The sequence below is a fragment of the Furipterus horrens genome, unplaced genomic scaffold (assembly GCF_987537825.1).
Source record: "Furipterus horrens unplaced genomic scaffold, mFurHor1.1.pri manual_scaffold_12, whole genome shotgun sequence".
Classification (NCBI taxonomy): domain Eukaryota; kingdom Metazoa; phylum Chordata; class Mammalia; order Chiroptera; family Furipteridae; genus Furipterus; species Furipterus horrens.
In genome coordinates this window covers 43,595,061-43,610,729 of record NW_028327182.1, presented here as the reverse complement: position 1 = coordinate 43,610,729, position 15,669 = coordinate 43,595,061, and the positions used below count along the sequence as shown (strand labels likewise).

At 37.3% G+C, this 15,669-nt stretch overlaps 1 protein-coding gene across 1 annotated transcript in view; it reads left to right on the top strand.

Moving 5' to 3' along the window:
* The window catches only part of VWA8 (von Willebrand factor A domain containing 8), a 432,115-nt gene that overhangs the window by 309,226 nt on the left and 107,220 nt on the right, over positions 1–15,669 (top strand). Inside the window, exons 36-37 of the mRNA XM_090258845.1 lie at positions 867–948; positions 4,248–4,449. Coding sequence (XP_090114971.1) covers positions 867–948; positions 4,248–4,449 — 284 coding nt within the window. The remainder of the gene's footprint in view (positions 1–866; positions 949–4,247; positions 4,450–15,669) is intronic.

Genomic DNA, 15,669 nt, shown 5'->3' with positions numbered 1-15,669 from the left:
TAAAAATACTATCTGTAAAGACTAAGCAGAGTTCCTGACATGCAGTGAGTGGCAGCTACAAATGATAAGGATAATGGTGATACTCAAGGCTGTGGAAGTCAGTAAACCCTGGGAATTTGCTGGGAAACAACTTTGTTGTTGTTGAAACCTCTCCTTCCCTACATTTTCATATTTTTCATGACCCAGAGTCCTCACCCCACTGCTGCATCCTCACTTCACCTTTTCCTGTCTTCTGGGGCTCCAGTAACTGCTACTGTATGTTGGGCAATTACTAACTTGGTGCTTTGCGTTTACTAAATTCATCTAATCCTCCAAATAATGTTTATGATGTTCTGAGGCTGTTGTTTATCCCCATTTTGCCAATGACAAAAGCAGGTCTCAGAGCAGTAACTAACCTGACCAGCATAAAACACTGTTAGGAAATGTCAGCATTTCACAACAGGTCAGTCTGATTACAGAGTAGCTGATTCCGCCACATTATACTATCATAGTTGTGACTTCCTAAGAAGGAAACTAGAATTTGGATGATGAAACATTTCATTTTAAGTGCTAAGACATTGACCCATCTTGGGATGCTATCAAAGACAATGAAAAGAACTTAGGCTATTTTTGACAGTAAAGAATCACTATCTAATATGTATCTATTTGACGGTCTTTGTATTTTCCTAACAAAAATATAAGTTTGAGAGTCTGACCTTGAGGCTGGACTTAGCTTAGGACATTGTCAAGGGGGCCTCAGAGTTCTGCTTCAGACTATTGGAAATTTCATTCTACCTTTAGCAGAATTCATGCTCTTTTGGGGGGAGAGTCCTATTTTGGTAACATGTAGTAATTTAATACTCTGCTTATGTCATGACTATTTACAGATGTTACCCCTCCACTAACATCTGGTTATATAGAAGTCACTGATCTTCAATCAAAGAAACTCCGATATATTCCTATTCCCAGGTAATCCATTTCCACCTTTGTTCTTAGCTTGTATGTTAGATTTTTTAAAAAATGAATGAATTCTTAACAGTTACTCTGAATAAATGTGTGCCTTTTGCTTCCTTAAATAGAAAGTTCTTTTTCTTTCTCAGTTATAGTTGGTTTATATCTTGCTGTTCCTCTACATGCCTTACTGACTTTCAAGTTTTCATTTTGGAAAAATGTTCAAATGTTAGATAGGTATAAATCAATCAACCTTATAGACTTCATTTCTCTTTAGTTGACCTGTCCTAATGGTAAATTTTTCTGTATCTGAAACGGCATTTTTAGTATTGTAGGAATTTAATTACTTACTAACTTTATATATTAGTTTTCTGAAGTAAGTGTGTTCAAAATGTCAACGTAATTTAAATAGCATTTGGTTAATATTGTTTTAAAATATATTACTGTGCATCGACAGTCGTGAAAGCCATACAGTAGTCAAAGGACTTCAGAGATTTAGAATGGAACTTATTACCATTTCCTGCCTTTATTATAGTCCAGGAATGGAAGCAAAGCATTCGCACTAGCTAGACTGAGGATACAAAAGGAGAAGCAATGAGGCTCAGTGTCTGCCTTGATGAGCACAGGTGTCCTCACCTGGAAGCCATCCCTCTCTGGATGCATCCATCCCTGACATCTTTCAACCTGAGTGTACACCTGCTTTAGTCTCACATCCCCTCCTCACGTATACTACTCCCTCACAGGCAACTGAGGCATCACAGCAAAGTGGTGAAAACATCACTCAAGGGGAAACAGGGTGGGTGAGGTATGGGAGGAATAAGTGATGATGGAAAAAAATAAAATTTAATTTAAAAAAAGCATTTGAAATCCTGAGCAGAGGAGCATAGAAAGCCTTCTAATGTCACAGGAAGGCCAGAGACACTGGAACTTGTCAGTTACCTAAAATATCACCAGACCACCTTTTTACCCACTCCTCAATTCCTGGAAGAAATAGCTCTGCATAACAGTACGAAATAACTCACAGACACAGTTTCATTTCTTAGGATCCTTTAGTCAAGCTCAAGAACTATAAATAATGAAAACATATCTGAAGAAATAGATTTACATATTCCAACATATATAAGTATGTCTTCTTGTGTCAGTGTAATGGAAAATGATTTTGGTCATTTAGGGAAAGTCCTTATTCCATATTAATTGTATGCTCATTAAAATATACTATTAGTGCAAGTTACAAAAGCAAAGAACAACTTTTTGTATTTTACATTTCTAAAGCATTAAACAATTTCTTTCATTATATTCTCTTCATTATTCCTAGCTTTTTATTTCTGTGTTTTTCTTTTTTAACTTTCTCAATAACGTATTTGTTATACCTGCCATAGAAAAGACATCTGAAAGAGCAACTGTGTATATAGCCAGTGCCAGTTGGTCACGATAATTCATTTAGAGCTGCACAGTACAATAGAAATATGTAATGTGAGCCACATATGTAATATTATATTCCTTAGTAAGCACATTAAAAAATTAAAAGAAACAAGTGAAATTAGCCTTAATATTTTATTTAACCCAATATATCTTAAATATTATTTTGACATGTATTCAATATAAAAATTTTAATGAGATAATTTACATTCCTTCTTTTTTCTGACTTTGATAGCTAGTATGTGTTTTACACTTAGAAAACATCTCCATTTGGACTTGCCACATTTTAAGTGCCACGTGATTTTGAGTCTGTTTATTGTCAGCCTGTTCTGAATTTCTCTTGAGATTAACTGTTGTCGTATTTTGTAATCCAAAGGAACGTCTCATCTGGATTTCAATTTTGTTTCTAAGAGCTTAAGTTGAACATTCTTCTAGATATCAGGAATTTTCCTTTTGATAGCTAACTTCAAATAATAGAAAAATATGGTAAAATTATATGTAAATGAAGGGCCAGAATTAATATATCACTTTTGTCCCCAGTAAAATTTGAGTATTTTCCTCAAATTTTTATATTATTTGCATTTGTAAAATACTAGTCTTGTATGTGGGTTTATATAAATCTAGATTTCACTCTACTATAATTCTATGTGCTCTTAAAGAACTATTATTATGTATAAGGGGAACACGTATTTTTTAAAAAGTGGAGAAGAGATTCTAGACTTGGTTTACAAATTGTTGTAACAATGTAATTTCATCAGCACTGTTTATTGACATATTGAAGTAATTGCCCTTGTAAATCTCAAGTTTCATGGTGGCGAGTTAAATGCGCAACCAGTAGATACAGGGCTCATTAGATGCACACATCTTGAGTGCTCTTGGAAGACTTTCAAACACCATAGTTTCACACAAATAAATTTCATCATTATTGAGTAGCTCTCTACTTCACCATCTGTACCATTAATTTTTTTTCCTAAGGCAAATATTTTTTTGGAGAGCACAGTGAGTTATAGCCTGTATTATATCAAATGTTACTTCTTTGAGTCCTTCTAGTCCTGCAAAGTAGTTCTGAAACACTTGGTTCCATCCTACTGTTGTCATCCCCTTCATATAAACATTTTCTATGAGTTCTGTGTTACCCTGTGTTCAAAATCTGCTAAGGCAGGCTGAAAAAACAGGTCAAAGTAGTCTTGGTTTACTTTTGGAATAAGAATTTCCCTAATACATAGTGGTCTTTTGGTTTTACCAGATCAACAATGATAGTTTATATTTTTATAATCTAATCAGACGATCTCTTTAGACAATTTATTTCGTATAGAATATATCAGATGTATTTAGAAAACCAACGCTAGTAATCAGAATTTCTGGTGTATGTTTTTTGTATAGTAATAGCTATACTCAGATAAAGTATGTATGAAATTGACCCTTAGAGGCAAAAGTTGCACTCCTACAAATGACTATATACATATCAGAAATATAAAATAAGTGAAACACATATATGTATGAAATATAAAACACAAGAAATATATAAATTCCTGATGATAAATCCTTATAACTTTCTAAGTTAGAAAAGGCAAAATATCAAATACAAAAGCAGTTAAAACACATAAACAAAAGGTTAGTTTCAGCATTGACCTTAGGCTGCACATTTGTGAAGTTTGAGTTGGTTCAGAGTTTCTTTCTTTATAACAGTTAATACTAATGTCGTCTGGGGTCCACAAATACAGAAAAATAACCAATAAGTAAGTGTGTATTTTTTTACTTATAGATAGATCTGTTGATATCTTTTAATGTGTTTACTATTAGAATTCTTTATAGCAAGTTTAATGAACCTAAATCACATTAAACTGGCTTCATTACTTAGACTACCAATTGCTTGAATACTATGATTTCTTTTTCAGATCAGAATTTCTCTCTCCATATACCACAAGGCTCTCTACTATTTCAGACACAGATGTACTGCTAGCTGAGTGGGGGAAAGGTGGTGTTGTTACTGTTGATATGGGAGGTCGCATCAGGCTTTGGGAAACTGGACTTGAACATCTGCAGCGTTCGCTCATGGAATGGAGAAACATGATTGGGCAAGATGACAGACATATGCAGGTACCACTTGAGTTGACCTTACCTCTTAAGGGTGCGGATTCAGATATAAATTTAGTTCCTAATGCTACAGTTGTGAAAACTTCTAGCCCAGTGACTCAAATGTAGTTGCTTAAATAGCTAAAGTAAATTTTGGACCCAGAAAAAGGCAAACTTTATCCATTTAGATAGGGAAAAAGTAAAAATATGCTTTTTTTTCTGTCAGTGCTTAAATATGCAGAATCCTCACAGCACAGCCTGCGAATTCAGTCACCTTTTGTTTTTTAACCATAAGCATTAATCAGCTTTCAGGACCAGCTTTGCATCAGTTCTCACTTTTCCTACCACAGTTGTCATCACCTGTACGTGCTACACAGGAAATAGAAATACTGAGGGTCTAAAATGCAGCACATTATTATAAGGCCAAAACCTTTTAGGCTAGAGAAGGTAAACAAAATTATGCATCTATTAGGGATGTGTTTTTATCAATTTCCTGATTTCCAGATAATGCGAGTTTAGCAGTCATAGTAAGTAGACCCAACCTTGCACTGGAAATATGTATGAGAACAGGCCACCTAAGTGGGAGGAAACTTCATGACTCCAAAAATGACTCAGTCACCACCTAATCTAGCTGCTGTCTGGAACTAATGTGAACAATGAGGAAGACTGTGTACCCTATAAATGCTAAAGCATATCATAAAAGGATTTTTGTAATGTATTTACTTAAATTTTCAGAAGAAATCTTTCTTGTTTACATTTGATTTTTATCCTTAAAAAAGAAAGGTAGATTTCTGCCATTTGTGTTGCTTTGCCAATTAGCGAGATAAGAAATTTCCATAAACTATTCCATTGATACCTGATTAATAATTACTATTTTATGTGTTCATTTTTGTGATTTCCTTAAGAGAGAACTATATATATATATATTTGTGAATGAATAATACATAGTTCTCTTAGATTAGTAAAAGCTTAAAAGAACATTTTGAAAATCACAAACCAATGTAGGCAAGCAACTTCAAATCCTTTTGAAATGGTATGGATATATTAATTTAATTAAGCTAAAACAAATGTATAGCTCTAAAATAAACATGTGTAATGGATTTATTACAACAACAGACTGAATGTTGGTCACTATCCATAACAATAATTAGAAAATTAATTAACTATGATTCTATTTCTTTTATTATTCTGAACATTAGCTTCTTCTCCTTCTTAATTAAGCTTCTATTTTTATTACAATGATTGAAACCTAATGGGAAACACTATTGTATTTGAATCTTTTATTTTATTTTATTTTTAATTTCTCATGTGTTATGGATAACAAAGGTCATGTTTTTCCTGTGGTCAACAGTTGTGGCCTATTAAATTTATCTTTTACTACAAAACTTTAAAAAGTAATTTTACTCATGATTTTGATAACTGATATCAACTGCTGCAAAAATTAACCCCTATTTGTGATTTAGCTATGTAACTTTTCTCTTCCCAGTGTCTTCCCTGACTCTGTTGTGCATCTCTGTATTCCCAGCTCCTAGCATAATGATTGGTACACAACAGGTGATTAATATGTTTGTTTATGCTCACATTCATATATACTAAATTACACTGATCATTAAACCTGTTTGGTAGCAAGTGGAGTTCTTTTAAACAGTTACAAATTAGTCATTTGTTTTATATAACTGAATAGATATTTGTTGAATATATGTGATCATTAAGTTAGGAATAAACAGAATTATAGTATCTAACATCTCAAAAATAAACAAAATATTTGACTATATTATACCAGGCAAAGCTGATCCTTCCCCAAACCAACCATTTTCCAGGAAACATATATCTATGTCTCCAGTTCAATGTTCAGCTGTAACAGAAACAAAGTTACATAATTCAGAATTGAATCACAGTTCCATTTGGAAAATTAGAACAGATGTTATCTAACATTCTCCTTCCATCTCTGATGTTCCCTGATCCATTATGATTGATATTAAAAGTGTATACTTATATACAGATTCAAACTGAGAAACAAATTGTGAGCATGTCTGTATGTATAAACAGACAGGATTCATTGTCCAAATAGTCTGCCATTGTTTTAATTTCGGATACGTATCTCCTCTTCCTTCTCAGTGCTTGGTAAACAATGAGACAGCATATTTAATTGCTCTTCTTTCGACCAGTTCATGTTATTATTTACTAGTACTTTACACAACCAACACTAAATATGAATTATCCCAGGAGAAATGGAAATAACAAGCAAAAATTTGGCTTTTACAATGCTCTTCCTGCTCAATCCTTCAAGCCGTTCCTCATTTATGGACCCCCGTTCACCCTAGGTCTGCTCCAATCATGATTTGGGGGTTTGATTGGAAGTATTAAGAAAAGAACAGGTTCTCTGCACCATTCTTATCACTTGCTGACTGCCAGCTGCTTCCCTTGTCACTGGCAGAGTAACCTGATCTCCATCTAGTGGCCAAAAGGACTTACTTTACATCATAGAAATAAAAAGGCTAGGTTTGCGCTCCAGTAATTTGAGACGGCCCCAGGCTGGTACAGGAGGTTTACACACCCCTGCTTGGGTGGTTCCTGTTAGTCCTGATGTGCTCCTTTAGGTCAGCAGTGAAGGTCAGGCAAATCACCTCCCATGCCATCCACCACTTATTGACCTCCATCTTGCCCCAATCCCTTGGCCTGGTGTCAAAAGAAATGTTATATTAGGTAACTACGTCGTCAGATGCTTTAACTCTATCCTTACGCCTTTGCTATATGTCAGGCTTCCAGAGTTATTAGCTGTGAAGCCATTGTTGTTTTGAATATTTGTTTTTGTTTAATGTATTCATTGATAGTTTTAATGCGTATAGCTTGCAAGAGAGTATATACTAAGCTCTGTGTATACAATGTTTTCATTCATTTTACATGCTTTGATAGGAACAGGTGGTTTTCTTATAGTGAACAACTATAACAAACTCAACGCATCACTCTCACTGTTGTTCTAAAAACCCATTATTAAGAATTCATTTTTATTACTTTTAGACTCCATGTTTTCAGAAGCATGGGTTAACTATAAGACAAAATTATTCTGACCATGCTTCATAGTATTCTTTATAAAGCATACTTTTTGTATATATATATATGTTTTAGTGACATTTGGATTCTTCCTGAGCAGGCAGCACAGCTTTCTTCATAACTCAAATTATTTCCTCTACAAGGCTCCTGGTGACTATTCTTGTGAAAGCAAAAAGGCTGAAAGGTTACAGCTTTCAAACATTGTCTTCTAATTACAGTAAACTAATCAGAAACTAAATATTTTATATATATCACTGACAGAGCCTCTTTGAAACCTTTAAATAATACTATATACTTTAAAAATGGATACAGTCCTCTGAAACAAAAACAGTGTGGGTCTGGTACTTATTCATCCTTTATAATTAAGATAATGCCTGGTACACAACAAGCAGTAAATATTTGAAAATAGAAGTATAGTTAAAAAAAAAAAAACATAGGAAAGGAAGCCATTTTGTTTTGAGCACAATTCATCCTTGCCCTTTTTCAAAGAAAATATTCTAAGAATATGAGTAAATGTAGCTTGCTGTACTTGACTGTTGGCTAGCTAAGACTGACCACTAGTTCAACAGTTAGGATTTTTTTAACATCTTGATAAGTTGTTAAGGCCTACTTTCAGTTTTAGAAATCACTAGATTATTTGATTGGTACTGTATTCGTAAATTTAGTTTTTTATGCTACAGGCTATGTTATCTCCAGATCCTCTGTGGATCTTTGCAATTTCTTGTTCTTTTTAAGGTGCACAATCCACTCTCATACTTCATACTTTGTTTTCATCAGTAATTCTGAAAATACTTACCAGACTGACTTTGTGGGTCATTGCTATAGGATAGTACATATATTGTAGGGTTGTTATATTTACATATGCCTTTGAGAATTATTCTTGGCCCAGAAAGACCATGCTTTAAAAAATAAAATTATAATTTACCACCATACCTCCTAGCAATGTGTCAGTAGAGCTGGTTTACAGAAGATGACCTAGCTGTTTGCCTACGCAGTAACAATTGGGTGATACCTATAAGAATTTTTCAATTGTTTATTCCTATTACAGCACTGATTTCCAACCAGTGTGCTGCAAGAATTTTTAAAACATTCAGTACCTGACTATTTAGTCAGGAGCACTGACCTCTTTTCCCTTAGATGGTCAAATAAAAAAATGACAACATCCAGCAAAACAATAGCCACCCATATGAATGAATCAAAATTATACTGGTTTTTTTTAGTATATTTTATTGATTATGGTATTATAGTTGTCCCAATTTCTTCTACCTTTGCTCCCCTCCAACCCTTAACACCCCTACCCTCCAACAAACCCATCCACCTTAGTTCATGTCCATGGGTCATGCATATAAGTTCTTTGGCTTCACCCTTTCCTGTACTATTCTTAACATGCCTCTGTCTATTTTGAGCCTATCAATTATGCTTCTTAATCCCTGCACCATTTCCTCATTTCTTACACTTCCCCATCCGAGGTGATAACCCTCCAAATGATCTCCACATTTATGACTCTGTTCCTATTCTGGTTGTTTGCTTAGTTTGTTTTTGTTTATATATATATATATTTGTAGATTATTTTGTTGATAATTGTGAGTTTATTGTCATTTTAATGCTCATAGTTTTAATCTCCTTTTTCTTAAGTAAGTCGCTTTAACATTTCATATAATAAGGGCCTGGTGAAGATGAACTCCTTTACCTTTCCCTTGTCTGGGAAGCATTTTATCTGCCCTTGCATTCTAAGTGATACCTTTGTGGATACAGTAATCTTCATTGTAGTTCCTTGCTTTTCATCACTGAATACTTCTTGCCAATCCCTTCTTGCCTGAAAAGTTTCTTTTGAAAAATCCACTGATAATCTTATAGGCACCCCTTTGTAGATAACTCTGCTTTTCTCTTGCTGCTTTTAATATTCTCTCTTTATCTTTAACCTTTGGCATTTTAATTATGATGTATCTTGATGTGGTCCTCCTTGGGTCTAGTTTGTTTGGAACTCTGTGCTTCCTGAACTTGTATTTCTATTTCCTTTGCCAAATTAGGGTTTTCCTTCATTACTTTTTCATATAAGTTTTCAATTTCTTGCTCTTCCTCTTCTCATTCTGTTACCCCTATGATTCAGATGTTGGCATGTTTAAAGTTGTCCCAGAGGTTGCTAAGCCTCTCCTCATTTTTTCAATTCTTGTTGCCTTCTTCCGTACTGCTTGACTGTTTATTTCTTCCTTATGTACCAAGTCATTTATTTCAACCCTGGCTTTGTTCCCTTCACTATTGATTTCATGTGGATATTCCTCCATTTCACTTAGTATAGCCTTCATGTGTTTCCTCTCATACTTAATCTTGTCTGTCAAATCTGTGAGCATCCTTATCACCAGTGTTTTGAACTCTGCATTTGTTAGGTTGGCTATCTCCTCGTCGCTTAGTTCTCCCACTAGAACCTTGATCTGCTCCCTCTTTTGGTTCATACTTCTCTGTCTCCTCAACTTGACAGCCTCCTGTGTTTGCCTGTGCATCTTGGGTAGGGCTGTCGCACCTGTTGCATTGTAAGGGGCAGAGCATTAGGTGTTTGTCAGTGCAGGGGCAACCTGTTTCCCCACATTGTGGCACTCTATGTGGAGGAGGAATTTGAGAGGGAACAATGCCGCCTGCTCAGCACTCACCCCTTTTCCAATAAACACATGGACTCTGTTGAGGGATCAGCAACTCCCCCCGCGCTGCCTCAACCCCCACTGGTTTTAACAGTAAGAAGAAATGAAGCTCTTTTTCCCCCTAGCAGTGGAACTGTGAGCTGCCCTGTCTGGTCCGGGGTTGCGATGGTTCCTCAGGTTTCCTTCCTGACTTTATAAACACGTGATTGCACTTTCCACTGGCCAGCCCAGCCACTGCACTGCTACCACCACCAGTGCCGCTGCTGCTGGTGCAGGTGCCACTGCTGGTACAGGTGCCACTGCTGCCAGTTCTGCCACCAGCATAGCCCACCCACCTCCTTCCCCGGTGCCACTGGCCCTGTCACTAGCATCCCCGCCCTAGTGCCGTTGATGCCATCAGTGTCACCATTCAGGTACTGCTACAGCCAACGGTGTACCTCTCAACCCCGGCTCTGCCCCTCCTACCTGTCTGGATGAGTATTTCTTCTTTATTTCTTAGTTGGACTCCCCTCAGTTCAATTTCCTGGAACCTTTGATTGGTTTTTATGGTTTTTGAGGTAGGTGTATTTCTTAGTTGTGAAGGGAAACGCAGCATGTCTACCTACGCCTCCATCTTGGCTGGAAGTCCTATACTATTTTTTGTCAGATTGGCAAAAAATGTATTTTTTTTGGTAGGCCACCAAATTTTAGGAATTACTTTATATGTGCTGTGCATGAAAAAATGTTGAAAGTTGCTGCATTTGAGAGACCCCAGCCACAGAAGTTCTCTTTGTTTTTTTTTTTAAGTGTATTTTATTGATTATGTTGTTACAGTAGTCCCAATGTATTTCCTCTGTGCCCCCCCTGACCAGCACCCCTCCTCTCTCCAGCAATCCCACCTCCCTTAGTTCAGGCCCATGGGTTCTTCGGCTTCACCTTTTTCTATATTATTCTTAAGTTCCCCCTGTCTATTTTGTACCAACCAATTATGCTTCTTAATCCCTGCACCATTTCCCCATTTCTCCCCTTTCCCCCTCCCAGGTGATAACCCTCCAAATGATCCTCATACCTGTGATTCTGTTCCTATTCTGGTTTGCTTAGTTAGATTTTGTTTTTATTATTTTTAGATTCAGTTGTTGATAGTTGTAGGTTTCTTATTATTTTAATGTTCATAGTTTGATCCTCTTTTTCCTAAATAAGTCCCTTTAACGTTTCATATAATAATGGCTTGGTGATGATGAACTCCTTTAGCTTTAACCTTGTTTGGAAAGCAATTTATCTGCCCTTCCATTCTAAATGATATCTTTTCTGGATAGAGTAATCTTGGTTGTAGATCCTTGCTTTTTCATCACTTTGAATACTTCTTCTAGTCCCTTCTTGCCTGCAAAGTTTCTTTTGAGAAATCAGCTGATAGTCTTATAGGCACCCCTTTCTAGGTAACTCTGCTTTTCTCTTGCTATTTTTAAGATTCTCTCTTTATCTTTCACCTTTGGCATTTTAATTATGATGTGTCTTGGTGTGGCGCTCTTTGGGTTTAGCTTGTTTGGGACTCTCTGTGTTTCTAGGACTTGTATGTCTATTTCCTTCGCCAAATTTGGGAAGTTTTCCTTCATTATTTTTTCACATATGCTATCAATTTCTTGCTCTTCCTCTTCTCCTTCTGACACCCCTATGATTTGGATGTTGGCATGTTTAAAGTTGTCCCAGAGGTTCCTAAGCCTCTCCTCATTTTTTTCAATTCTTGTTTCCTCATTCTCTACTGATTGATTGTTTTTTTCCTCCTTATGTTCCAAATTATTGATTTGAACGCTGGTTCCTTCCCTTCACCATTGGCTTTGTGTGGATTTTCCTTTGTTTTATTTAGCATAGCTTTCACTTCTTCCCTTATGCATTTGCCATACTTAAGCATATCTGTCAAGTCTTTGAGCATCTTTATCACCAAAATTTTGAACTCTACATCTGTTAGGTTGGCTATCTCCTCATCTGTTAGGTTGGCTAGCTCCTCATCGCTTAGTTCTCCCACTGGAACCTTGATTAGTTCCCCTTTTGGGCCATGCTTCCCTGTCTCCTCATCTTGACAGACTCCTGTGTTTGTTTGCCTCTGTGTCTTAGAGCTGTTGCACCTGTTACATTGTAGGGGCAAAGCCTTAGGTATTCGTCAGTACAAGGCGACCCATTTCACCACGTTGTGGCGTTGTGTTGCGGGGGAGGGGTCTGAAAGGGAACAATGCCACTTACTCAGCACTCGCCCCTTTTCCAGGCATTTCTCCCACTTATGTATGGAACTGACGCTCCTCTAGCTGTTGCCAAGAGTGGGTGGGTCTGCAGATGTTCTAGGACCATGGGGCCCCTTTAAAGAAGCAGACGCTGCTGAGAGACCGGCAGTTTCTTCCTCTGCCCCAGCCCCCACTGATTTGCAGAGTCAGAAGCAATGAGGCTTTATTTTCCCCAGCACTAGGACCGTGAGCTGTGCGGTCTGGTCTGGTGCTCAGAGCGCTTCCCAGGTGTCTCTCCTGACTTTTTAAACATGTGACTGTGCTTTCTGCTGGCCTGCTGCTGCCACCGCCACCACACCACATCCTCTCTGCCCCGGCACTGCCCCTCCTACCTGTCTGGATGAGTATTTCTTCTTTATATCTTTGTTAGATTTCCATACAGCTCGATTTTCTGGAACTTATGATTGTCTCTCATTTTGAGGTAGTTATATTCCTTCTTAGTTGTGGAGGGAGACACAGCATGTCTGTCTAGGCCTCCATCTTGGCTGGAAGTCGCCCAGAAGTTCTCTTTGAATTTAGATTTTTGAATATAGTTTTCAGGAGTACCTAATGAAAGCACAAGATCTAGAGAGACCACCATCCCCAAGGTGTGCTGATGAACTAGCATTCTGAGGGTGATCCAGCATTTATTTATCAACATTATGTTGTACATATTTCCTCCGGACTGATTTCAAGCTACCAAAGGTTAACAGTCTACTTCCAAAATTCCTGAATATTAGCAATCACCTCTCAAGCTGCCTCCAGCATTCTGCTGGCCTGGTTAAGCCTTTAGCTCCTCAGAGAGATTTATGACAGTGACCTAACTGCAAGGCCTTCCAGAAAGAAGGCAATGGAAATGTGGATGAGGAGAGAGGGGCAAAAGAAGGAAAAGGGGTATTGAGGATGCAGATAAAATGGTATCATGTTATCTCTGGGAAATGTTGAAGCCCACAGCTGTTCCAGTTACTGATTGGCAGTGTTATTCTTGAACCAGAAATTTGGTTTGAGTGAAGGATTAGAGAGAAGTCTGCCCTCAAGTAGAATGACATTCATGGGTTTGTGTACAGGGGACACATTTCTTCTAAACATTGTATTTCAGAAGGAAATTGCTAGTTGATTTTTATATTCCTCCAAAAGTATTGCTTGTATTAGATCACAACTTTATCAGTAATTGCTAAATATAACTAAAATCAGCAACCACTTCCCTAAGACAAGCAAAGCAACAACTGTATGATTTTAAGGTACTATAGGAAAACAAATTAATTCTATAATATATCAATTATAAATTGAGATGTCATATGCAGTGAACATGTTGACAGTCAATGGTTATAGAATTTTTATGGTTCTGAGCTCATAATTTATATAATCATATAAAGTCAACATTTCAAGTGGCATTAGAAATAAAACCTTGCTATTATATTTGTAGATGGAATCGTAATTTTATTCAAAGGCCATATAACATATGGTTTAAGAGCATAAAATTTGAAGTGGTTAAATCTAGGTTCAAATCCATGTTCCACTTTGTATGTGATTTTTTGCAAATTACTTCTTTCTAAGTTTCACTTTTAATCAAAATATAAAGATAATATCATCATACCTTACAAAGTTGTTGTAAGAATGAAATGCATTAATGCCTAGCATAGAGTAAGTACTCAGTAAACAAATAAAAACTTAGAAAAAAAGTTACAAACTTAGAATTTGGGTAATATTGGACTACAGAATTATCTAATACTTACATGGAAATAAAGTTAAATTACAATAAAACCCTGTTACCCAAACACCTAATATTAAATTGTGACCCATGAGTTACATAATTCATTATCTATCCCAGTGTTAAAATGTGCGGTTTGTTTATAATCCTGTTTGGAAAACTTATCTCAGGCCCAAAAAATGGTTTGTGTCTAAACCTGTCAGCTTGAAGAAAACCAGGAAATCAATAATAGAGTGACAATTTATTGGGCAGTGCCCCTATCAGCAGAGGATTGTAGTGGTTAGCCTTATTCAAAAGAAATTAGAACAGGACCAAAAAAAACAGCAAAATATACATCATCTTTACGCTGAGTCCTGAGAACAGTTAAGAGCAAGTCAAACTTGGAGCTGTCTTTCTTAGTTTTTCTGTATACAGTATTTTTTTTGTTTCTCCTTATGACATTCTAAAGATATCTTTCTTTTTATTTTCTATTTCCTTACAAGGTGAGGCCACAGGTACCATCTCCAACCTCTCTCTGAATAGTTTCACCTATTTATTCATTTATTTATTTAATTAACATTTTTGAGCACTCAGAATTGCTAGGATAAAAAAATAAATACAACACACGTGTGGACCCAGGGAACTTAGAGTGCAATAGAGCTATAATCAAATGAATTACAGTGTGGTGTGGTGAAGAATGTGATAAAAGCATGATTAAAGGATCAGAAGATAGCACAGGATAAGTTAACTCTGTGGAAGGGGTTCCAAGGTGAATTAATTCCTGAATCCAGGTTTTAAGGAAGGGGATGGGGACTCCTGACAAATCAAATACATGTGATTGGTTTTGCTTCTTACCAAAATCCCAGTAAAAGAATGATAAAGGATCAAAGAAGCTACAAGGATGAATGGTACAAAATCCACAACCAAAAGGAGAACTGGAGGCATGACCACAGCAGGATGGCAGCAGCACTTTGGAGGATGGAAACTAGACGGGTGGGTGGTAACTGAGTTAGTGACTGGAAAGAGCTAAAACCCATTTCTCCAGAAGGGAAAGCCAGCAAGACACAGGCTGCTTTACTCTGCGGAAGCCCATAAAGCATCAGGACTTGAAGACACTTGTACTTTTGAAGTCTGGAGTGCAGGGTGGCGATTAGAATTGGAAGATTGGTTGAAAGTCTGTACAGAGGCCTCTTTGGGTCTTGGGCTCCTAGCCGAGAGGAGCTGCCGTGTTGCCCACCTGCGGTGGATGGTTGTCCAGAACTGTTCCATCTTTCTGATCAAGAGGAACAAGAACAAGTGGACATACAGCACGGAGCCCATTAACCTGAAGGCCCGCAACTCCTGCGACAACTCGGATTCACCGAAAGCCGGTGGGCGTAGAGCCGGAACTGGAGATAGTCCTGCGGAAGCCAGCCCCCTCCTAGTTTCGGAGCACTATCTACATACAAGAGTGCAGGGGCAGCCAAGAGCAGCATCTGCACAGATCCGCAGGATCAAGGACCGACCGGCTCTGGGCACAGCCTTCGGCCACAGGGCCAGAGCATGTGATGGTGAAGAGGGAGCTGGCCAGCCCACCAAGAGCTCCTGAGTACAACTCACCCCAATCAAGAAAGGTATCAGCTGACTTTCC